The sequence below is a fragment of the Schistocerca cancellata genome, chromosome 1, assembly GCF_023864275.1.
Source record: "Schistocerca cancellata isolate TAMUIC-IGC-003103 chromosome 1, iqSchCanc2.1, whole genome shotgun sequence".
Classification (NCBI taxonomy): Eukaryota; Metazoa; Arthropoda; class Insecta; order Orthoptera; family Acrididae; genus Schistocerca; species Schistocerca cancellata.
In genome coordinates, this window is record NC_064626.1 from 730,769,415 (window position 1) to 730,795,418 (window position 26,004).

The 26,004-nt window shown below is 36.8% G+C and overlaps 1 protein-coding gene across 1 annotated transcript in view; it reads left to right on the top strand.

Moving 5' to 3' along the window:
- The window catches only part of LOC126098652 (carnitine O-palmitoyltransferase 1, liver isoform-like), a 201,462-nt gene that overhangs the window by 110,650 nt on the left and 64,808 nt on the right, over positions 1–26,004 (top strand). The window contains exons 5-7 of the mRNA XM_049910601.1: positions 9,900–10,021; positions 14,697–14,898; positions 19,605–19,804. Of these exons, the coding sequence (XP_049766558.1) occupies positions 9,900–10,021; positions 14,697–14,898; positions 19,605–19,804 (524 nt within the window). The remainder of the gene's footprint in view (positions 1–9,899; positions 10,022–14,696; positions 14,899–19,604; positions 19,805–26,004) is intronic.

The window sequence follows — 26,004 nt, forward strand, 5'->3', positions numbered from 1 at the left end:
CATGACAGAACTGCAACCCTTCCACAAACTGCTGCAGATTTCAATGCTGGGCCATCAAGAAGTGTCGGTGTGTGAACCATTCAAAGCAACCTCATCGATAAGGGATTTTGGAATGGAAGGGCCACTCCTGTACCCTTGATGACTGCATGACACAAAGCATTATGCCTTGCCTGGAAACATGCTGCCTGGTTGGACGACTCTCATTTCAAATTGTATTGAGCAGATGGACATGTACGAGTATGGAGACAACCTCATGAATCCATGGACCCTGCATGTCAGCAACGGACTGTTCAAGCTGGTGAAGGCTCTGTAATGGTGTGGGGCATGCACAGTTGGAGTGATGTGGGACCCCTGATATGTCTACATACGACTCTGACAGGTGACACATATGTAAGCATTCTGCATCCATTCGTGCATGTTGTGCATTCCAACAGACTTGGGCAATTCCAGCATTACAGTGCAACACCCCACATATCCAGCATTCCTACAGAGTGGCTCCAGGAACACTATTCTGAGTTTAAACACATCTACTGACCACCAGACTTGCCAGACATGAACATTACTGTCTGGGATGCCTTGCAACATGCTGTTCAGAAGAGATCTTCACCCCCTCATACTCTTACAGATTTATGGGCAGCCCTGCAGGATTCAAGGTGTCAGTTCCCTCCAACACTACTTCAGACATTAGTCGAGTCCATGCCACATCATATTGCGGCACGTCTGTTTGCTTGCAGGAGCCCTACATGATATTGGGCAGGTGTACCAGTTTCTTTGACTCTTCAGTGCACTTGCCACACCACTCTGTCTCATTGCTAGCTGCAAACTGACTATCTCCCTCCAAGCTGTTGGCCAACCACTCCCAGTCTCCACCTGCCTCTCACCACCCTCTCCCTCTACTCACCCCACTCACTACTACCCCCAGCACCTGCCAAGAAACAAAGCATTGGCACTTTGGTCCAGTTGCCAGTTGTTACCAAGTAAGAGCAGAATTGCGCACACCTTTTGTGTGTGTGTGTGTGTGTGTGTGTGTGTGTGTGTGCACAGTTGTTTTACTCAGCTTGGTTGAGGGATAACTCTGAAACCTAGCAAGTTTTCTTTCTTTTGTGAGTGCCTCCAACAACTCATTGCTTCTGCTTTCATTGTGTGACCTCCCTTATTCCAAAAGTATGCAAGTAATATAACTTGAAATTCACTTGCCATACTAAAGGTTTTCAGAGTTTCTTTTACATCATTGAGTCAGTTGAGGGCATACTAACCATGATTACTCATACATGGAGGAAAATAGATTTACATTGGTTCAACTTCATACTTGATGTAATAATTCTAACTGCATTCTTGTAGAGTAGCAGGACAGTATTACAGTCCACTGAGTGACCCTACAACTGCTTTCTATAAATGATGCGTTTGTTAAAGAGTGTACTATACATACTGGTAAGAGTTATTAGATGTGTTAATTGTTGTAAGAGGTATGTGAGGTGTAAAAATCTTTCACACTCCTTTGAAATGTGTTTTTGACATCTGAGCTTGCCGTCAGTCATAAAATCTAGAACTTTCACATTACCTACATTATGAAACGACCCACTGCCACCAAGAAAAGCAACTGGAATCACTCAACAGAGGAAAGTCAAAGTCCACTGAACCTGACGGGATACCAATTCGATTCTACACAGAGTACGCAAAAGAACTTGCCCCCCTCCTAACAGCCGTGTACCGCAAGTCTCTAGAGGAACGGAAGGTTCCAAATGATTGGAAAAGAGCACAGGTAGTCCCAGTCTTCAAGAAGGGTCGTTGAGCAGATGCGCAAAACTATAGACCTATATCTTTGACGTCGATCTGTTGTAGAATTTTAGAACATGTTTTTTGCTCGAGTATCATGTCGTTTTTGGAAACCCAGAATCTACTCTGTAGGAATCAACATGGATTCCGGAAACGGCAATCGTGTGAGACCCAACTCGCTTTATTTGTTCATGAGACCCAGAAAATATTAGATACAGGCTCCCAGGTAGATGCTGTTTTTCTTGACTTCCGGAAGGCATTCGATACAGTTCCGCACTGTCGCCTGATAAACAAAGTAAGAGCCTATGGAATATCAGACCAGCTGTGTGGCTGGATTGAAGAGTTTTTAGCAAACAGAACACAGCATGTTGTTATCAACGGAGAGACGTCTACAGACGTTAAAGTAACCTCTGGCGTGCCACAGGGGAGTGTTATGGGACCATTGCTTTTCACAATATATATAAATGACCTAGTAGATAGTGTCGGAAGTTCCATGCGGCTTTTTGCGGATGATGCTGTAATATACAGAGAAGTTGCAGCATTAGAAAATTGTAGCGAAATGCAGGAAGATCTGCTGCGGATAGGCACTTGGTGGAGGGAATGGCAGCTGACCCTTAACATAGACAAATGTAATGTATTGCGAATACATAGAAAGAAGGATCCTTTATTGTATGATTATATGACAGCAGAACAAACACTGGTAGCAGTTACTTCTGTAAAATATCTGGGAGTATGCGTGCGGAACGATTTGAAGTGGATTGATCATATAAAATTAATTGTTGGTAAGGCGGGTACCAGTTTGAGATTCATTGGGAGAGTCCTTAGAAAATGTAGTCCATCAACAAAGGAGGTGGCTTACAAAACACTCGTTCGACCTATACTTGAGTATTGCTCATCAGTGTGGGATCCGTACCAGATCGGGTTGACGGAGGAGATAGAGAAGATCCAAAGAAGAGCGGCACATTTCGTCACAGGGTTATTTGGTAACCGTGATAGCGTTACGGAGATGTTTAACAAACTCAAGTGGCAGACTCTGCAAGTGAGGCGCTCTGCATCGTGGTGTAGCTTGCTCGCCAGGTTTCGAGAGGGTGCGTTTCTGGATGAGGTATCGAATATATTGCTTCCCCCTACTTATACCTCCCGAGGAGATTACGAATGTAAAATTAGAGAGATTAGAGCGTGCACGGAGGCTTTCAGACAGTCGTTTTTCCCGCGAACCATACGCGACTGGAACAGGAAAGTGAGGTAATGACAGTGGTACGTAAAGTGCCCTCCGCCACACACTGTTGGGTGGCTTGCGGAGTATAAATGTAGATGTAGATGTAGACTACAAAGTATCTGTTATGCATAACCTTAATTAATTTTAATTTTGTTTACCATGAACCAACCTCTGACTATACTGAATATTACATCTATTTGTTGAATTGCTCAAAGAGGAACTTTCTCACTACATAATAAAGTAGTTTCATATGCAAATGATGCCACCTACTCATTACAGTCCAGGCCATTTACAAATACTGAAAATAGGAGTGACCCAATCTTGGGTTCCTAATAATGCTAATAATAATGCTGTGGTGTTCTGGCTGCAGATGAACCAGTCTTGCTTTACCAACTGTTATGTCATCCATCAGCCATTGGTGTCACTTGGTGGCAGTATGGAGGGATTTATGGAGAGCACACTGCTTATTTGGCTGTTTTCACTTTAGTAGGCTGAGAGCCATGGCTACTCAGTTATGTGGCTCCTCAGTTGACGTCATGAGGCTGAGTGAACTCCATTTCAGTCCTCCCACCATGTAATAGTCTCTGACAGAACCAAAAAATGAGTCCAGATCCTCTATGTGACAGCCATCTACACTGACTGCTTAGTTATGGAGGTGGACCTAGCTTCCTAAAGCACTCCATATTTTAGCTTCAGTAGCTGTTTTTCATTACAATATTTGTAGGCTCTATAACCAAATCTAAATCTCATTTATAATTATTCCTCTATTCTCACATTGTAATCTTTAAGCTCATCAGAACAACTAGAATTTACAGCAACTGTTGGTTCTGTTCTGCTTTCTTGAGTAAATCCCAGTTTGCCTGCATGGATTATGCACATTTGCAATGTAAATGTCATTACAATTCCTTTTAGCCCCTCTGTTTCCTTCCTTGTGTAATATTTTTGCCTGTTAATAGTGACAACAACATAGATTCTTTATAGTGGCTTCAGTCGCAGCTTGAAAGTGGTCATTTAGAATAAGTGCAGTGTATTTTACATTGTATATGCTTGATATCACTCAAGGAAGGGGGTGATTTAGAGTAATATGAGATACAGAAGTAAGAACTTCAAGTGTCAAGACTGCTAATTATAATTTTATTTAGTGCTGGTTTTGGAAAATTTAATTGTCCATCATCAGATCTTATGCAAATACACCTCAATAAGTCTCCATCATATGCCAGGTCATAACACATCATTCAAGGAACATGAAGAATGTGATGCAATGGCATGTCAGTAATAAAACAAGATTTACATAAAATATCATGCATATTTCACTGACTACACAAGCTCATGTTCACACAGTAGATGAAAGACTACTTCAATAATTAGCTATCTCTGTATTTGAAGTTTTTACTTCTGTATTTCACATTTTATATTAGCTAATTTGGGAATGCCCCGTAATTTTGTTTCATTATTTTTTCTCTTTCTTGTGGTTTGCTCAAGGAATAGTGAATTGAATTGTAAATGATCCTCTAATATTACACTGTTCACAGCAAATGCACATGTCATATAGGACACATCAAAAGCAGCAAGCATTCAGTATCACTTATTTCCTAAGGAGCAACCACTTTGATTATAAAGAACAACATATAATTTGAAAGGTACTCTTAACATTAAAATTTCTTTTCCACTATACAGTCTTCGAGTTGTTCAGAAAGTTAATGTCATGTACTCATATACTATCTTGTAGATTTTTGTATGGGCTTCTTAATACTAAGAAAACCCTTATGCAAAGAAGAGAACAAGATATATTGTCTTCTGGATTCAGTTTGGGAAAACATTTGTTTTGTGTACTACAAATGTAGATAAAAAGAATCAGGAATTGTACAGCTCATATATGTTATCTGGAAACATTCACATTCTCATGATGAAAACTGAAAAATATTAAATACCCCCCCCCTCTTCTAAAAAAAACTCCCTTTCTTTAACAGTTACCCCCTTCCAGATTGTTCTTCTCTTCTTCTTTAGGTCTCTTTCTTTGCACATACGAGATGTGAGTGAGATTGCAAAAACTTACTTCATTTAATCAGTAGCTATTACTGCAGAGAAATTAACAACTCATTTCTGCTTCATGAGGATCAAAGGTACATTCAGGACTCATAGTCAGAACTGAAATTATACACATGTTAACATAAATGCAAACAAAGTACTACATTGATAATTAAAATAAAGTAATTTTGGGGGAGTAGTAAGACATATTTCTTGTGTGATTTATTTTACAAAAAGTTTATACGACAAACAATATGAAACAGGTGACAATGAGTTTGAAGTAATAGCCAGCTGTATGGGAGAATTTACAATTTCCCTACTGTTACAAAAAAGGAAACTGTTACTACAACATTAGTTACTGAAAGCCTGATGGTCTTTGTCAAAAAGTGATGTGGCCGCAAGTTCAGCATGCTGACTGTGACTAATGTGTAAATTGAGTTTTATTGTTTGAATCAATTAATCTGATTGACATGAATAAGTCTCTTGATAATTATTTCTTCTTACCTTCAAATAGCTTTTGTAGGTATTTCAGCTATCTTTAGAGGAACTGCTGCTGGAGTTCCTTCTTGTTTACAGTTTATAAAATTTTTAGTTTGTGTGTATCATAGTCAGAATGTTATCTTAGTAGCTAATGTAATCATCCTCATCCAGTAAAGAAGTGCACTGTAACTTCAGTAGCTTTCTAGTTGCTGTTGGCAGGTGCAACGGTGCTGGATAAATCATAAATGGAGAATGTTCTCGGACGAGATCAACCATAACCAATGATACAGATAGTAAAATGTGAATAAAGAACCTTAAACTTGTTGCTTCCACAAAATAATCATTCAATCACTAACTTGTGAACTCTCACATGCAACTGCATCAATAATAAATTGTAAGTTAGAGCATTATTGTTTATGTGTGACTGGATTTTTAAGCGTTGGCTATGCTACAGTCTAGGCGCCAACCAACACATCTGTTGATTAACCCTAAAGACATCCAGTCACAAAGTTCAAATGAATGCAGGCAGGAACTTGTGAAATAATCTTTTTAATCTCACAGGTGACAATGGGGATACATTATCTAACATTGTACAGTGAAATATAAATGAAGAAGTTTGTCAAAAGAATTAAACTAAAATTAAACATTGACAGAAAACATTACACTTACTATGAACCTGCAGAGACAGGAGTACATAGTAGTCACAAAATGATATCTTTTGGGAGCAGAGATTTCTTCATTTGGAAAAACAAAAAGTATTGGGAAACTCAAGAAGCACTTATAGAAGTCATTTGGGACCCTAGGAAAAGAGGTCCAGGGTGGGAGGGAAATTAACAATGAAAGTATACTAACAGATGAAACTTGGAAACCTACTCAGTGTGCCACCACACCATTTTTTGGTACCAACTTTGCATTGTACATTAGCAATCTCCAATTTTAGAACTCAGCTGAAGATGGCTGCCCGGTTGTTAGCTGAAATCCCATGGTAAGACATTACAGGAGTGAGTAGAAAGAATATCCAAGCCTTATTCAGACTGCAGAAAAGAGCAATAAGTATAATAATCAAGAGTGGCAGCATGGCTCACTGCTTTAAATGCTGAATATCTCAACTGCCCTTGTGAGTATATTTTTCAGTGTTATTTTACATAACACTGGTTCAGTCCTAAAATTTTAAGAGTAAATTTGCTGGTCAATCTGAGTGAAATTATAGGGGTTTCTCATAAGCCCTTAGTTAAATGTTGAACCTTGGATTACACTTTACACAAATGGCCCAACCATGTAGCTTTCAAAATGCTTTTGTGCATCTTAACTTAATCCAGTCATTTTTAAAAATAGGAAAAAATAGAAAAAAATATTGACTGCTCTGTTCACAATTGTTAATTAATGATCATTAAACTAGAAACAGGTATAATTTGTATATGGACAGAAAAAGTAAAGTAAAAACAATTATATAATAAATTACCACAAGAAATAGAAGACATAGTTATGATCGGGTCTTTTAAAACAGAAGTAAAAAAATATTTGCAGAATAAAAGTTTTTGTATGGTTGTGGAGTATCAGAAGTAAAAAGTGTTACCTAATTAAGAAATTCTGTATAAAAATATAATGGTATGTAGAAATAATAATTATATACCACTAAAAAACTAATGTAAATATAGATTAAAAGAAAATGCGTTGACAATTAAAGTGTAAGAAATTAATCTTCAACTGTCAATTTGTCTATGTTTTGAATCACAAAATCTATACAATGTAAATTATTTCATGGATTAATAAAGAAATCAAATCATTGGAAAGATAGCATCCCAAACTTTTCACTTCACATTCTCATGCTCCTACTTCTCCAGCTGCAGAAAAAGAACAGGTTCAGCACAATGTTGCATGGAAACTGTTCCTAGTCTCACTCAGATTCCCTCGCTTCACTCACCAGCACAATATAATTATGACTGTAGTACATCTGGCTGACATCCATTCCTAACTTCCACAAGGACACAACCCTTACTACTGCTGCACAACTTAATCTCAGCAGTAGTTTTCCACCCACAAAAGGATGTGTCATGGCTTCTTGAGACTACATCTGATTGTACATGACACTGTGACTGAAACAGTCTGAATAATCGGGCACACTATACTGTTGTTTGTTCATTTATGCTTCATATCTGGTCAACAATACAGTTGGAAAGATAAAATCTTATTTTCTGCACTAGAGGAGAGGAAGTTGGCACCTTTTTGATTTCTCCAGGGTGCTCTACAGGACAACATGTAGTCATAGATTTGCAAATTCAACCTCTCAGCTGACATGGATACACAATAATGATTCAAACTGGGGACAGAAGGACAGCCCTGGTTCAGTCCTAAAATTTTAAGAGTAAATTTGCTGGTCAATCTGAGTGAAATTATAGGGGTTTCTCATAAGCCCTTAGTTAAATGTTGAACCTTGGATTACACTTTACACAAATGGCCCAACCATGTAGCTTTCAAAATGCTTTTGTGCATCTTAACTTAATTCAGTCATTGTTAAAAATAGGAAATATGAAATTTATGCAGCACACCTTTTAACATAGACAGATGTAAAGTTTTGTAAGTGATAAAATTGTTGTACACACATCAACAAAAGTCTTGCATCACCCCTTTATTTCAAAATTCATGGTTTACATTCAGAATCAGAAATATTAAGACTGAAAAATGAATATGTAAAAAGTCCTAGTTGTGATAAGTGCAAGTGTGAAGATTAGTCAAGAGTGAGAGTGATCAGTTGATTGTGAAGTATTAATGATAGAATTCATCATTTAAGGAAGAGAACCACAATTGTAATTTTTTTAGATCATAAGATGGCAATGGACTAAAACTAAATGTAACTAAAACCAAAATGATGCAATTTGAAGCTAAATCAGTAGAAAGGAGTGAAATAAAGATAACTTGCAATGATCAGGATATCACAGAAGCAAACCATGTGAAGTTCTTAGGTCTAAATCTTGACAAAAATTTAAATTGGAAGGTACACATAGATCACTTAGCAAATAAACTGAACAACTTAGCATTTGCAATGTGTATTTTGTCAGGTTCCACAAACATGGATACCAGAAAGATAGTTTATTACTGCTACTTTGAGTCAGTTATTCGTTATGGCATAATCTCCTGGGGAAATTCAGAAAATGTCACTAGGCTCCTAGTATTACAAAAGAAAATAATTAGAAACATGTGTGTTGCAAAAAAAACGGGAATCCTGTCGACCACTGTTAAAAAATTTAAAAATACTATCTATCCCCTCACTTTACATATATGAGATGGTGGTGTTCCTATATAGAAATCAACATACACTAGACACTTTCCATTTTGACCACAACTACAGCACTCGCCACAGAGATAACTTCAGACTTCCAACGCATCATTTAAAACTTTATGCCCAAATGCCAGAGTATATGGGGTTAAAAATTTTCATTAAAATAAAAGGCAGTAATATATTTAAAATGGAGATTGGTTCACTGAAAAGATTGCTCTTTACTCTTCTGGTGGAAAAGTGTTATTATTCTGTCGATGACTTCATTGAGGACAGCTTCACAATCTGAACACAGGGATTGTATTACATGTATTATTTTATGTACATGTGTAGCTGTAACTTAGAAATGTGAGATATAATGTAAACTTTTGTATTCCTCTTAAAAAAGTGAAAAAAGTTTCTTTTGTAAACCTTGACATGTCTCCTGTACATCAAATCAAATGATTTAAAAATTGTATGTAATGAGATGAATAAACCACAGTCACATATCACATTGTCTTGTGTATGTGTATAATCAGTTTAAATAAAACTTTCTTAAACTTTGCATGTGACGTGATTATTTTTTTATTACAGTAAAAGTAAATGTAGCTCAAGATATCTTTAGCGCCCCTCTTTGAGGTTTGTCTGTATCTGCTACTGGTTATTAGAAGACATAAAATAAGTTATTTATAATATTTGTGGATTCAAAAGGATATTAAAATGTGTGTTATTAGACACTCATAAAAGTTCTCTTATTATCTAAGCTATCTGAATGCATTCATTTCACAGTTAGTAAAGCCCTTTAGTCTGATGAATTTTTTATTAAACAAAATAATGAAAATGGACCATTGTTCTTGTTCTTTTTCATGTATGATTTTTATCAAAGAGAAATCCTTAGAGTCTATAAGTGTAAGGAATTGATAATCTTTTGTTTGTGTCCAGCTATGTCTAGGTTTCACTTTCCCAAATGTCCTAGGTTTCCCTTTCCCAAGTGTCATCCATAACTCCTCATTTATAACAGTTGTGCCCAATTGAGAACAGATTTTGCCCTTCCAAAATACGTTTGTGCATGTGTTTTCTTTATTACTCTATAATTCATGTATATTTAATATACTAATAGCTTGTTGTGTGTTGTTGCAGTATCTCCAGAGTGTTCGGCCAATTTATGACAATGAACGCTTTGATAAAGTACAAAATCTTGCAACAGAATTTAAGAATGGCATTGGGAGGAAGTTCCAAAGATATCTAGTATTTAAATCATGGTGAGAATGGATCTTTTTGACTTACCATTTAAATATTTTAGCAAGCAATTAGAATTATTAAGTACTGATAACAACATTTGGTAATTTGTTCACTCCAATTTTTGATTACATAGATGACTATTACACTCATCAAAGACTCTTCAGAAGTTTCAACATGTATTGAGAGCACAAGTATGTGAACAAATGCCCTCACTCCAGAAATAGAATTTTGGTCACTTACTTCATTAAACTCCATGTGTAAAGTTTCAGTTGTCTACATACAAATAAAATTAAAGTTGAAGCAACCCGATAACCTATTAAAAATCTTATTTCAGCTCGTATCATTTTCTTGATTTCTACACAGAAGTATTAATATCTTGTACTTTTACTCACTGATGTCATTCAAGGCAATCTTCTGCAACACTGTAGTCAGTGAAAATGAAAGAACTGTGTATACATGAGCACAAGACAAGATTAAAATAAATAAATATCTCCTTCTGATCTGTGTACCTTTGCCTATTGTACAAAGTAGAATTCTTTGTCTGGTATCATCTTCATTAACCACAAATTAAACATTATTTTAAGAGTTTATCTTATTATTCATTGTTCCTATAAAATATCAAAATATAAGATTTTCAAAAATTTGTGTGCATAATAGGAAATAGTATTCTTGTTAAACAAGCCTGTATTGTTACTACAGTTCATAATAGTAATAATAATAATAATAATATTAATAATAATAATAATTATTATTCAAAGGAGTGAAGGTAACAGTTCACCATACAACAGAGTCACTGGTCAGTGGATTGGCACATAAACAAGACTGCAGACATTTGATAAGTGTTCAGAGTTAACTGACACACACACAAGTGAGACACACACATACACACACACACACACACACACACACACACACACACACACACACACACCACACATGCACACTGTCCCAGCAGGCCACATTTTACTGCCACTGTAGCTACCAGTCGCAGTGAGTAGCTACCCAGGTTTTTCCATTGTTGAGTTCATAATAATAATTATCCTTCAACAGCTACCAGTGTAGACACATCATTTTTAAGTGTATGGTAAATGAATCAGTAGCTACTGAATAGTGGAAGAACAACAGACTTTTTCAAGGCAGCAATTTTTGTGCTAAGAATGCAAGATGCTGATTTCCACCCATTTTAAATGTAAATAGAAGGTGGTTAGTGACTTAAATATGTTAATCTAGCTATAACTAAATGCAAACTAATCTGCATATAAATTAAGGTATGGGCTTATAGGGAGCAGGGAGTGAAAGCATCAACTTTATGAAACTAAAAAGTAATTGTACTGCCAATTAGAAACAAAATAATAACCAGATAACGGCAGTCTTATCTGAAAGTGCATATCCATGAAATCAAAATTTATTGCTGAATAATGTTCAGTATTATGTCATTCCACCCTGTGCATTGTAATATACTTGGGTTTTTCTTGATATGTTGTTGACAAAGTGGTTGAGATGTTAGTGCTCATTTTGTCACACTCTTGGATGGTGGAGGTCCTTAGCTCATCCATTGTGTGAGGGGAGGCTATGTTTTGTGATGCTACAAGTTTCAGTTGGTCCCAAGCAAGATGAACCAGGTTCGTATCAGAGGGTACATCAAGTCGTCCCAGTCAGTTGATATTTATGTCCCATATGTAGATGTTCACGGAGCAGACGCATGCGATTCAAGTGTTATTGTCCTGAAAGACAAACACATTACTGAAATGTTGACTGGAAGACTGAAAAGTAGATTGGAATATTCTGTTTCAATATTCCACAGGCATCAAAGTATACTTGATATCAATAAGAGGCATCTGGTATCCATTGCATACCTTCTTTGCACACCATGGTGCTTGGGAGGTTTGTACCATTGTTCATAATAGACACCTGGAGGTCATATTGCTCATGTGGAAATGGTTGCCTACTGCCTGAATCAGCACAATACTTCTAGTTGCCTTCAAAATGGTAGTGCAGAGTTCTACTGAATTCCCTTTATGATATGTATGAGCCACATTTTGTAGGTAGCAGTCATAAGTCAATGATGTTGGCCACACTTGAACACCATGAGGCATATCTTGAATGTTTTGAGGCTCATAATATCAGTTAAATTTTTGGATGAAATTGCTGTGGTTGAGTGCCAATTCGGTGAGCAGCTTCCTACGCTGAAAACCCCTGACAGTACAAGCATGGTGTAATAACACTGTGAGCATGGTGTAGTAACTCTGTGAATTAGAAAACACTACTGCACTCCACATAGGGGTGCTGAGTGTGCAGATTTATATAGGAAGGTAGGCTACAGGTAACAGGTTGAAGTTGTTGATCTCTAAGGGCAGAGTTTCTCTTCGGTGGAGCACAGTATCCAGCCACAATAAAGTGGCATGGAGGAGGGAGATAAACTCTTGGGAAGGATCTACAGATCTGAGGAGGGACAGAAGATTGTGATGCTGGATTTGTGGAATGGGGTAACTGTGGCAGGGCTTGAACTTGACTCACAGCCTGCAGAGCCCTTTGGCCATATAATCCCTGCAGTTCATACATAACCACAGTGGTAGAACCTTTGTCAGCAGATAGTATTGTAAGTTGGTAAAATTGTTTGGGTGTTGGGTTGCAGTTCTTTTTGCAGTTATAAGCTTGATTTCCATATTGAGGGATTTGGGGAATGATGGGAAGACAAAGTTGGAGGTCAGAAAATTCTCAGAAGTTATAAGGGGATGATTTAAGAGGAGTGGTTATGGAACATGGCTAGTTGGAGGAGAAAATTGAGTCATGGTTCAGTATTGATTTTGGGTTGAGTCTGATTGCTAGGGTTGATGGTGAAGAAATGTTTCCACTGTAGGGAGTGGGAGATGGAGAGAAGGTCTTGAACAAGCACAACATGATTGAGTTTGGAAATGGAGCGGAAGGTGAAGCCTTTGAAAAACTGATGCTTTTGTAGGACTGAGGATTTTCTAGGACAGGTTTTTTAAAGTGTTTGATGTAACATTTAACCATTGGGTGGGGGTGGGGGGTCATAGGTATGCATAATAATAATAATAATAATAATAATATGCATAACTTGTCTGGAAAAAGGAAGAATTTTTTTATGGAATTTTGATGTTTGATACATAATTAAGTATTGTTTACAGCAAGAATAAAATAATGTATAAGCTTTCACTACTCTTTATTCTGGATTTTTGTAAGTGGGAGTATTCACGCTTTTTTTTATTTTTTCAGACAACTGTAAAAGATCGCTAATACGTGTATTAGTTAACAAACTGACTTCTGGTCTGAAAATCAGGCATTCTTATGTTGCAACTTATGCTTATTATACACTTCTTTGTTAAAGGTTCACTTGTAGTCACACTTATTTGATTTTGTCACTTTCTCAGAGAACAGATCTGGTTTGGGAGGTTGTACTTCCTTTGCGGCTAACTTTTCCTGGTAATTTTCTTTTCTGTTAGTGCTTACTACAGGTCCAACTGAGTTCATGTTGACACTGCACAGCAAAGCCAATTCCTGCACAGTAAACAACCAACTCCAAACACAAACTGCCATTTGCAGAAATTATTAAATTCAAGTAGTACTGTCTACCAACAAGGTCACTTGACTAGAACAAAAATGAGGCACTGAAAACCATAAGGGCCAAAAACACATCATCTTCAACCCCACATATTTAAATGAATATCAGAGAATTCAGTGAGACAGCTTTTTTTGAATGTTCAGACGTACATACAGTGTAGGTCTACAGCACAGGTAAACCTGATACACCATAAGGTCAACAGATGTCAGAAGCATGAGTAAATGCAACAGTCTCCCAAGCAACAATAATGTTCTTTATGGCCTTCAGTGCCTTGAATAGATTACTGTATGATAAAATCCAAAACTTAATATACCATATCTCATTCAGCAGCCCACAAAATAGGTTTTTCTAGGAGTATAACTATAACATATACTGATGTCTGATCTAATTTTACTCTACAATGAGTCGATTGACATATCTGTGGAGTGTTGCTACTGTCTAGCAGAATTTGTGCCAAGCAAATGTGGAAAAGTCTGCTGCATTGTGCTTCCACCTAGTGGCATTGACATAAACTTGTAGTTGAGTGGTAAGAGCTACATTGTCCAGCTCACCATCAGAGACACAGTGCACTGTATTGAACTTTTACTTTTACTTCCAATACACAGGTGTCTGTCTACAGTTATTTACGGTGATCAAAACTATTGAGAAAGAGAACCTATGCAAGTTATGAGGGTGGTGCAAAACTTCATTTGAGTAGTTTATTTATCAGAGCATAGTGCAAGGGCAACTTATGATAGCTGCATCTCTGTTGTAATATTTATCTTGACTGTTTTCACGTTCTTATTGATTCTGCTTCATGATAAGGTTCATCAGAAACGATATGTAGATGATTCAAACAGTGTAATTTTTGTTGTTGAACTAATATAATTTTTTTACACCACAACAATCCAAAGCAGACAGAAATTTCATATCATTCCCGTATTCTGTACAGTCTCATTCACAAAAGCTTAAAATTTATGTGACATGGAACATATTTTTCTTCCTCAAGTGTAAATCTACTGTTAACTAGCATCATTATGGGTATGCTGCAGGTCATTTGTTGTCTGTTTGATAATGAGTAATGTGCTCCTGTTTTGTCTAATTGTTTCATTGAACAATAATTTTTTTTTCAGGACATCTGACAATTATGTCACTGACTGGTGGCAAGAATTTATTTATCTCCGTGGACGATCACCCCTGGTTGTGAATTCAAATTATTATTGCATAGACACAATTTTGTTGAATCATACCAATCTACAGTCAGCACGTGCAGCAACAGCAATTCACAATTTCCTTCAGTTTAGAAAACAGATTGATGATGAAACACTGCAACCGGTCAGTAAAATATAAAGAAACAGCAAATGTAATTGATGATGTTCAGTTGTTATTGCATCATTTCCTTATTTGTTACTAAAGAAAAGTCATTTAAATGAAAGATTTAATACCTTTTGAAACAAAAATGTTTCTCTACATCTATTGAAAACAAATGGAAAGTAATGTTTGTGCCAACTTGTGTTGTTGGGTAGTGACAAATCTAGTAAAATTTTAGCATGATAAATGTCATGCATTTCTTAAAGTGGAATTTCTCTATAATCCAAAATATCCACAGTAAGAATTTATTTTGGATTTACTGGAAGACTGTTTAGCACAACACAGTCCCCATGATATAAACTGGATATTCTATTTCGACATAATATTGTGGCATCCCTATACAGAGCAAATATTATGTGTTGTCAGAACTATGCAAAAAGATGTCTGGTGAATTTCTTTTCTGACGTTATGATATCTGGTTCAATCCCAAAAAAAATATGAACCAATTAATGGCAATACCCAAGCCTGGTAAGGCCTCAGACCTGCCAGAGAATGACTGCCCAGTTACACTACTGAGCACTATTTATAAGTTCCTTGAAACAATTCTATACAGTCGGATTAGTTTGGGGATCTTTCAGAAACTTCCTGTTGAGCAATCTGGATGCTGACAAGGATGGAGCTGTGCTGATCTAGTCTTAATGAAAAAAACATTTGTTGAAGCAGCATAGCATTGAAGCAGAAAACATCAGTTGCTTTCATTGACCTAAGTGCAGCATATGTCATGGTGTGGAGGCATGGACTATTTTATATTTATTACAAATTGTTCCATGCAGATGGACAAAAAATCTAATTTACAACATGTTAACTGGATGGATATTTCCTGTAGCTACAGAAAAAGGCACTAGCTGTCCAAAAGTGTTGAATAATGCTTTCCACAGGGATCCATCCTTGCACTTCTCTTCTTTTATTTAGATATATCTTATAATTCTCCAACACAGTTCAAAAAGTTTGGCTATGTAGACAACTGTGTGATAGCTACCCATCTACCCAACACAAAACCTTAAAAACATCTGAAGAAATCCTAACTTCTGATCTAGACATCTTATGTCAGTATCTTAATAAATGCAGGTTAGAAGCAAATTAAAATAAACATAAGTTTCATGTTCTCATATGTCCAGCAGATTGGCATGCAGAGCTCTTGGTCTATTTTGATAGAGACAGAAATTCATCATAACATACATCCAAAATATCTTGGGGTCACATTAGATGGGACACCTTCTGTAAGGAGCACCTGACATGAACATCCATTAACCTCAAAAGCAGAAACAACATTCCATAAACTCTATGGTATTAGTTGGGGATAATCAGCAGACACTCATTGAGTATCAACACTGATTAGTATACTCAACAGCAGACTGATGTGCACCTCCCCAGCTTAATAGTCCATATATAAAATATATATATGTACAACTTAATAACGCCAGTGGGTCAATATGATCTATTCCCATGTACTGGTTGCCTGTCTTGAGCCACATTCAATCTCCTGATATCAAATGGAAGAGCACATTGAAATGTGAATACAGGAAGACTGCTGATAACTCTGACCTCCCAATATCCAATGATGTATTCCCTGCAGAGTGAAAAAGAATAAGGTCAAGACATCCTACTCTTATCAAAGTCAGGGATCTTACAGAAATTGAATTCAGTGCCATCAGTGAATGGAAACAAGGTTGGCAACAAAACCGTCCTCCACAATGTATGAAACTGCCCTGCATCCAGAAGAAACCCCCTAGATTTGACCAGCCTTAGGCAATTTGAACTGCACTAAACCATATCGGAAAGGGCCATGGAAGATGTGTAGACATTCTTCACAAGTGGGAAAATCTTCATCACCATTTTGTGGCTGTGGCGTGGAACAACAAATAGTTGCTCATGTTGTATCAACATTTCTGCACATGCCTACAAGGATCTTTTTGATTTCATGACAGTAATGAGCAGTGGAATATTTATTTATTTTATTTAGAGCATGGCGCTACATACATGGTTTACACTTATTACATTATGAAATTATATCATAAAATACGCTATAGAATACATAAGTGAAGGATACATATTCAGATAAAATATAATACATAAACACAATAAAAATTAACATCACAGCAGATATTTTGTGCTACACAAGTCTTCAAATTCTGACCTCCAAATTGGCAATCCATTCGAGGCAGGGCGGTGTGGCATTGAAGAAGTCAGCCCGACTACCCTGGTAGGCTCTTAATTCACAGTCATGGGCGATGTGCTGTGTTGTTTGATTAGGTGCCCCACAGTCACAGCTAGGGCTGGGAAGCTTTCCCCACTTGTGTAGATTGTGTGCACATAGTCCATGTCCTATTCGGATTCTGTTTAGGCTTTTCCATAGCTGCCGTGGATGTTCAAAGCCCTTAGGTTTCTCTGATGGACCGATAAGTTCATGGTTGTCAGGGGAGGCACTATCACTCCAGCTCTCGTGCCATTTACTATCCATGCTGAAGTTGTCAGCTGACAGTTGTTGGGTCAGTCTTAAAGGGGGATTTCTGGAGTGGAGCCGTGTTCTTTCCAAAGTTGGGACATCTTCATGGATAGAAAGTAGGGGGTTATTCATTATTTTTGTGTATTCCTTCATCATAGCTTCCTGTCTTCGTAGGGAGGGTGGAGCTATGTGACTAAGTGTTGGAAACCAAAATAGTGGGGTAGTCTTTATGCATCCAGTTATGGTTCACATAGCAGCGTTGAGCTGGGTGTCCACCTTATTTATATGCTTGCTGGTTAACCATGCTGGTGCACAGTACTTGACTGCAGAGTACACTAAGGCGAGTCCAGAGGTTCGTAGTGTGTCTGCTGCTGCTCCCCAGTTAGTGCTGCAGAGCCTCTGAATGAGGTTGTTCCGTGAGCTTATTTTATTGGTCACATTTTCCAGGTGCCTTTTGAAGGATAATGTCCTATCTAAAGTGACCCCCATATACTTTGAATATGGCTGATATCGCAGTTGACTGTTATTCATATGAACCTTCAGCTCATATCCCATCATTCTGTTGTTCATATGAAAACAGCTGACTCCATTTGGTGAAATACTCATGCATTTTGTTTAGGCCAGTTGTGAGGATGTTTTCATTGTCTTCAAAGTGCTTGCTTTGGATAGCTAGGGCCATATCATCAGCATAGCTGAACTTCCTTGAGGTGGTTTCAGGCAGGTCAAAGATGTATAGATTAAAGAGCATTGGTGCTAAAACTGATCCTTGAGGCAGTCCATTGTTCAGTTTCCTCTGTTTGCTTATGTCATTACCCTGTATCACCTGGAAGTATCTATTCGAAAGCATGTTGTTGATAAGTCTCAGTGTCATATGGCAGGGGATTACTTTTATCAGTTTGTGTAGAAGTCCTTCCTTCCATTCAGTGTCATAGGCAGCTGTTAGGTCTATGAAAGCTACCGCAGTCTTTATTTATGTTTGAAAACCTGCTTCAATATATGTCGTTAGGCTTAGATCCTGGTCTGTGCAGCTCCTATTGGGTCTGAAACATGCCTGCTCTAGTGGGATGACTTCTAGGATTCGTGGGCCTGGTCTGTTGATGAGTAACTGTTCCAGAAGTTTGTAGCAGCAGCTGAGAAGAGCGATAGGGTGGTAACTTTTGGCTTTATCTGATGGTTTGTTTGGTTTCAGCACAGCAATTATTTTAGTAATTTTAAAAGCTTTTGGCAGGCAGCCCGATGTTAGTATGCATGAGTAAAACTTGGTCAGCCATTTCTTCGTTTCCTTTCCACATCGAGTCAGGAATTCAGGGTGCATTCCATCATAACCAGGTGCCTTACCCATTTTAACATCACTGAGAGCAGCTTCTAGTTCTTCAGTTGTGAAGCTCCGAGAGTACTCAGTTTCTTGAGGAGTTGTTCGCTGTATGTTTCTGTATTCCCTTTTTACTTTTTGTGTATGGTGTTTGTCTAGTGGTGCTCTAGATAGAGATACAATTCGACTTGCTATCTGGTCTGGTAGCACTGTACAAGCTACTTTGATTGGTGGTTTACTTCCCCCCAGCTTCTTTAGTAAGCTCCGAGCTTTTCTGCTTGACTTCTTAAAATCCATTTCAGCAGTTGTCTTAATCCATCTATTTCTTTGAACCTCATCCAGTGTCTGTAGCAGTTCATCGGCTACATTTGTATCACCATGTTTTACGTATGTTTCAAAAAGTTTCTCACAATCTTTGTTCCAGCCCGGAATGTATTCCTTGCGGTACCCACATGGGATACACTTTTTTGCTGTTGCAATCACTGCACCTACAAATCTGTTGTAATTTTTAGGTGTTGCTGGGATCCATCTTACAGGATCCAGTAGAATAAAATGCATAAAAGACCTTGGTATTCAACCTATAGCTGTTGTCATTTCCATTATTTTATGCTGGTTACTTGCGTTTAAATGTTGACTTATAGTATTTTAGTGATATGTGTATACATAGTGCCATATGATAAATAATAAGTATTATAAATACCTAAGATATTTGATGTATGAAATTATGTTTCATTTAGAGAATTCTTGCCTCAAATACAAGGTGTTCTTTGGAAAATTTGATAATAATTTGTTATTGATGATAATACACCATCTAAAGTGGTTGTTTTGAGTAAATATGTAAATGCACTGATAATGATTCTTATATCTCAGTCCATATTGATTATTTTAGTGTATATATTTTAAATTTTACAGATAATTATACAAGGCCTAATTCCTCTCTGTTCATGGCAGTACAGTAGAATTTTCAATACAACTAGGATTCCTGGTGATGAAGCTGATGTAACTATGCATTACAAAGACTCAGATCATATTGTAGTTTATCACAAGGGACGTTACTTCAAAGTTATTGTTTGTTATCATGGCAGAATTTTAAAATCATGTGAAATAGAACAGTAAGTATCATGTATCTTATTATTTTCCTCATGCTTTTTCATGTGTTAGTTTCCAAACTAATGTGTTTCAGTAAATAAATTGTTTTAAACAACTTCTATAAGCTCTTGTGAAAATGTTAGAGAAAAAGTCATGGCAGTTACTAAGTAAGATGGAAGAGAAGCTATTATAACTTTCTTTACCAATGTAATTGATTCACCTTTGCATTTGTGAGGGGAGCAGTACAGTAATTAAGCTTAAAGCTTTAAGCAAAGTATAGTCTCAAAAAAGGGTGTAAATTCTGTCAGTTACATTTGCAAGCATTTCTGGAAAGTGAACTAAATAGATAATGGGTTAGTTAGCTAGTTTCATGTTCCAGGGATCATTTGCACGATAAATCATAATGATGTGGAACGAGTCATTTTGTAATAGAATAACAAGTTTATTTGTAAATATGGTTACATACTTATCATTTTTAAAGAATGTACAGATATGAGTTAGTAATTCCTCCGCATCAGCTTTTGTACATTACAATAATAGAAATTCTTCATTGGAATAGTAGTTGTCAAGAGAAACTTTTTCAGTTGACAAATTTTAGTTTGTCATCTATCAGAGAGGTTATATCATTGAGAAAGAGATCAAAATTTGTTTGCTGTGTCATGCACCCCTTTTTGTGCTAAATACATCCAGCATGTGGATTGATGAATGTCTATTTTTTTCTTCTGATTTTTGTAACTAAGTACATCATTGTTTCTTTTAAACTCAGCGAATTATATGCAACAAACTTCACAATATATACTGTAAAGCAATAGTCAGAGTGCCTAACACCTTAAGCAGGTGTCTACAAGATGATGGTGGGTGAGCACCACATGTTGTTGTTAAAGCATGTTTTTGAGCAACAAATATTTTTTTGCTAAAGATGAGTTAGCCCAGAACATTATTGTGTGAGACATTATTGAATATGCAAAATATGTCAACTTATTCATTTATCTCTCCCCAAAATTTGCAAAGATCCTATGTACAAATGATGCTAAAATAAGTTCTTTTAAGAGTTCCAAAATGTGCTTTTTCCAGTCTAAATTCTAATTAGCATAGATGCCTAAAGTTTTTGAAGTTTCCACCCTCCTCATTATTTCCTTGCCATGTGTTACATTTTCCATTGGTGTAGTACCTGTAGATGGGCAGAACTGAATATTGTGTCTTTCTGAAACAGAGTGATACCATTTGCAGAAAACCAGTCAATGATATCTTTAAGAAGATTGTTTATCAGTTTTTCTGTTGTTGAATTTATGTTTGTTTGGATTGATTATGATACTAGTGTAACAGTTGAGTACATGTGGATACAACATAAATGAGGTACGACATTGTATGGAAGACTTAGTGTGAAATACTGAAGGGAAGATGAGAGTGGCGTCAGTGACTGTGGAAGCAGTTAGTTAGTTACTTTCATGCTCCGTGGGTCATTTTGCACAATAAATTGCCATGATGTGGAATGCGTCATTTGACATTCATACTGCAAATTAATTCATACTTCTATTTGTACTCTACACATCACCATATAATTACGTACCCCTGCCCCTGAAATGAAAACAAGATATACAGACTGAGTTATCAATTCCTACCCATCACCTATTACATACTACAAACATAAAAATTCTTCTACAGAATTGAAGGAGTTGTCAAGGAGAAACTTTTTCAGTTTCTTTTCAAATTTTACCTTGCTGTCTGTTAGACATTTCGTGCCACTGGGTAAGTGGTTAAAATTTTTTGTTGCAGCATTGTGCACCCCTTTCTGTGCTGAAGACAACCTTAATGTTAAGTTATGAATGTCATTTTTTCTTCTATTATTGTAATTATTACTTTATTACTGTATCTTCGTCGTTTACCAGCCATGGCTGGACAGACTACGTCACAAATACAATGTTTATCAACTCACATTTATACAACACCATATACAAATTTTATATTACAAATAAAAGAAAATATTTATGCAGTGCACAAAAACACATAGAACATAGAGGGAATGAAATATAACTAAACATGAAAGTAAAACTTCATAGCAGCAAATGAAAATACCATAAAGCAAAATGTTTACAAGTCCATGTAGATCATACACACAAAGTTTCATTTTGGCAAAATATGTACTTTAAGTAAAACACAATATTAAATGTGCAGTTAACATAAAAAGAAGATTAAATTTAGGCAAAATTATATAGAAAACATAACTATATTTATTATTTTGTCAATTCACTAGAACCGCTGTTGAAAAACTCTTCCAAGGAGTATAGTGGATGTTGTTTCAAGTCCTGAGCAATTTTTTTCCTAAATAATTCAGGTGGCAGGGATTTCACTTCTGGAGGCAGTTGGTTGTACATTTTTAGGGCGACTGTTGGAAAGCTGTCTTGTGTACTTGATAGGCGACACCTTGGCACTTCAATGTTCCTCTTACAGCGAGTGTCATGATTATGTATTTCTTGTCTTATGCTAAAATTTCTTTGATTTTCTTTTATATAAATGAGGCAGAAAAACACATACTAGCTAAAAACAGTCATTATGCCTAGCCTGGTGAAAATAGGCTTACAGTGGTCCAGTCTTTTGCTAGAGGATATGATCCTGATGGCTTTTTTTTTTTTTGTAATAACAACACATCTTTGCTGCCTGAGGAGTGTCCCCACAACAACAGTCCATAGCTAATGTGGCTGTGGAAGAGTGTATGGTTGACAGTTGTGAGAAACTGGTCAGTTATTACTCTCTTCAGCTTCCTCAGGAGGTATATCACTCAAGAAAGTTTGGTGCATACATATGCAGTGTGATCATTCATGGAGAGTTTGCTGTCAATCTTGAAGCCCAGTAGTCTGACAGTCTCCACGGTTTCTTGGTCTTCAATGTTGGTTAGACTGCATATCAAATGTTGGGTTTTTTCTTCATTGATCTTCATTTTGTTTATTACGAACCACTCTTTTATTTCTTCAAACATCAAATTTGATGCACCAAGAGCTTCTGCGGCTGTATGTCCTTTGGCAATAAGGGTAGCGTCATTTGCAAACTGCAACATTTGACTATTACAGCTCATATCATTGACATATATGAGGAATAGGAGAGGTCCTAAGACCTCGTTGTTCCTTTTGAACTATAGTGGATTATTTACAACAAACTTCATGAGGGAATAAATATACTGTGAAACAGTAGTCAGTATGCCCAACTCCTTAGACAGATGTCTACAATATGATCGCGGGTGAGCACCACATATTATTCTTACCGAATGGTTTTGAGCAATGGAGACCTTCCTTCTTAAAGGTGACTTACCTCAGAATATTATTCCATATGGCATTACTGAGTGAAAGTAAGCAGAAAATGTCAACTGACTGATTTCTCTCCCCCCAAAATTTGCTATGATTCGAAGTGCAAATGTGGCTGAATTAAATTGTTTTAGGAGTTCAAAAATGTTTCTATGCATTATTTCTTCACCATGTGTTACACTTGTCACTGGTGCAGTACCCCTAGAGGTGCAGAACTGAATATGACATTTCTTTGTCAAATTCAGGGTGAGACCATTCACAGAAAACCAGTCAATGATACTTTTAAGAACTTTGTTCACCATTTCTTCAATTTTTGTGTGTATACTGGGAATGATTACAATACTGGTGTCATCTGCAAAAAGAACTAATTCTGTTTGTTGCACATTAGATGGCAAATCATTTAAATATATGAGAAACAGTAATACACCTAAGATTGAGCCTTGTGGAATCTCATACATGATTTCTCCCCAGTCAGAATTATGTCTCAGGATTCTGTTGGTTGAGTTACTACTTAGTACAACTTTCTGCCTTCTTTAGGTTAGATATGACATGATCCATTGGTTGGCTATACCATCAGTCCCACAAAACTTCAATTTATCTAGGAATATACTATGATTCACACAGTCAAATGCCTTGAATAGGTCACAGAAAATACCTACTGGTGCTATTTTGTTATGTAATGCTTGTAATATCTGGTGTGTGGACGTGTAATGGCATTCTTAGTAGAGCAACCCTTCTGAAATCCAAACTGTGATTTGCTGAGGATATTATTGTTGTCAAGGTAAGATACTATTCTTCACAACTGTCAACCTTCTCAAAAAGTTTGGAAACTGATGTCAGCTGTGAAGTAGATTGATAGTTACTGACCTCTCTCTTATCACCTTTATTAAAGAGGGGTTTTACAACAGCATATTTTAGTCTCTCTGGAAAAATGCCTTGAGTTAGTAATGCATTACATATTTTGGATAATACCGGACTTATTATATGGGAACAAATCTTTAGTGCTCTATTGGAAACACCATCAAAACCAGAAGAGCTTTTATTCTTGAGAGAATGTATGACCCTCTTAATTTCAGAAGTAGAAGTTGGTGGTACATTTATATAATGTAATTTTATGAGAGTTACTTCTTCGACATATTGCTGTGATGTTTCTCTTGAACTGTTGGTCCCTATGCTTTCTACTATGTTTAAGAAATGATTATTAAATACATTTGCTACCTGTGACTTGTCATTTATAACCCTTCCATTCAATTATATACAATGTTATCGTCTTCTATGATTGGTTGTCCTGTCTCTTGCTTCATTATATAACGTATTCCCTTAACTCTGTTGTCTGATGTACTGATTTCTGACATTATGTGCATGTTTCTTGATTTTTTAATAACCTTTCTTAGTAATTTTGAGTAGTTTTTGTAATATGCAACTACTGCAGGGTCTCTACTTGTTCTTGCCAAAAGATACATTTCCCTTTTCTTTTCACTAGGTACTTTAACCCCCTTAGTAATGCATGGTTTTTTATACAGCTGTTTAATGTTCTTTCTGATTAGCCTATGTGGAAATCTATTTTCAAATACTGATATGAATTTATCATGAAATAGATTAAATTTTATATTGGCACTTAGTTCTTTATAAATTTAATCCCAGGTTGTTTCTTGTAAACTAATCTTAAAAACATTTGCCCTGTAGACATCAATGATTCTAACTGACTTCCACTGAGGTGTACCCACACTGTTAGGCACTATGTCATTCATACTGATGAACTGTGCATCATGATCAGAGAGAGCATTTGTTACTGGGTGAACAGTTATTTTCTTGCTTTGGGCTTCATCAAAGAAAACATTGTCAGTTAGGGACCTACTTTCTTTTTTCCACCTGTGTTGGAAAGTTAACTACTGAGAGCAAATTGTAGGATCCAAATACGATTTCCAGATAATTTTTTCTAACAGAATCCTTTAGAAAATCTACATTGAAGTCAACACAGACTATCAACTGCTTGCTGATGTCTGACAGGCGGCACAGTAAGAAATCCAGGTTCTTCATAAATAAATCAAAACTTCCCAATGGGGATCTGTATACTGTTACAATTAAAAGTGAACTGTTTTTCAGCATTAATTCACAAGAGCTCACTTCTGTGTGCTGATCACTACAAAATCTACTTGTGTCAGTGATTTTGAACTTGTTTTCTGTCTTAATATATGCAACAACTCCTCCTTTTTCCAAATTACTTCTGCATGAGTAAGCTGCTACACTGTAATCTTTTATACATAACTTATCTAACCCTATGGTTATCTGGTGCTCAGACAGGCATATGATGTCTATGTCTCCCTCTAGATTTTGCAAGCAAGCAAGAAGCTCTGCTACTGTATTACTTAATCCACTAATATTTTGGTGGAATAAGCTAACCTCACTTTTCTGTGCATTCTTATGGGGCTTTTCTGTTATAGTGACTTCTTTTGAAACAGGATGCCCCAAAACTTGATTCTAACCTAAAAAAGGTGCCCCACTGACACCAGTAACCACAGGGATCTGACGGTCTCCCCCCCCCCCCCCCCCCCCCCTTCCTGTATATTTACTCCAAGAAGTTCAGCCAAGCCAACCTATCTTTCCCTCTCCTATTCAGATACAGACCACATCTAGTATAATCCCCATCTCCCAATTGTAGCAACGGGCACTGCACTCATATGAGAATTCATTTCAGTCAGCAGTAACCTGCTCAACTGAATTAACATGACTCACAGCAGTATTAACTCATGGCTGGTCACGGCACTGCAGGACCTCCATGAAACTCACATTTGTGTGTGTAGTAGGTACATGATTGCTTGCACCAGGGCTGGTATGTTCATGAGACACAAGTAAGCCATTTATAGAAGAGAAGTTGCATAGATACACATGTTCAGTCATGCCATGGCTCACACCTTTGTAAG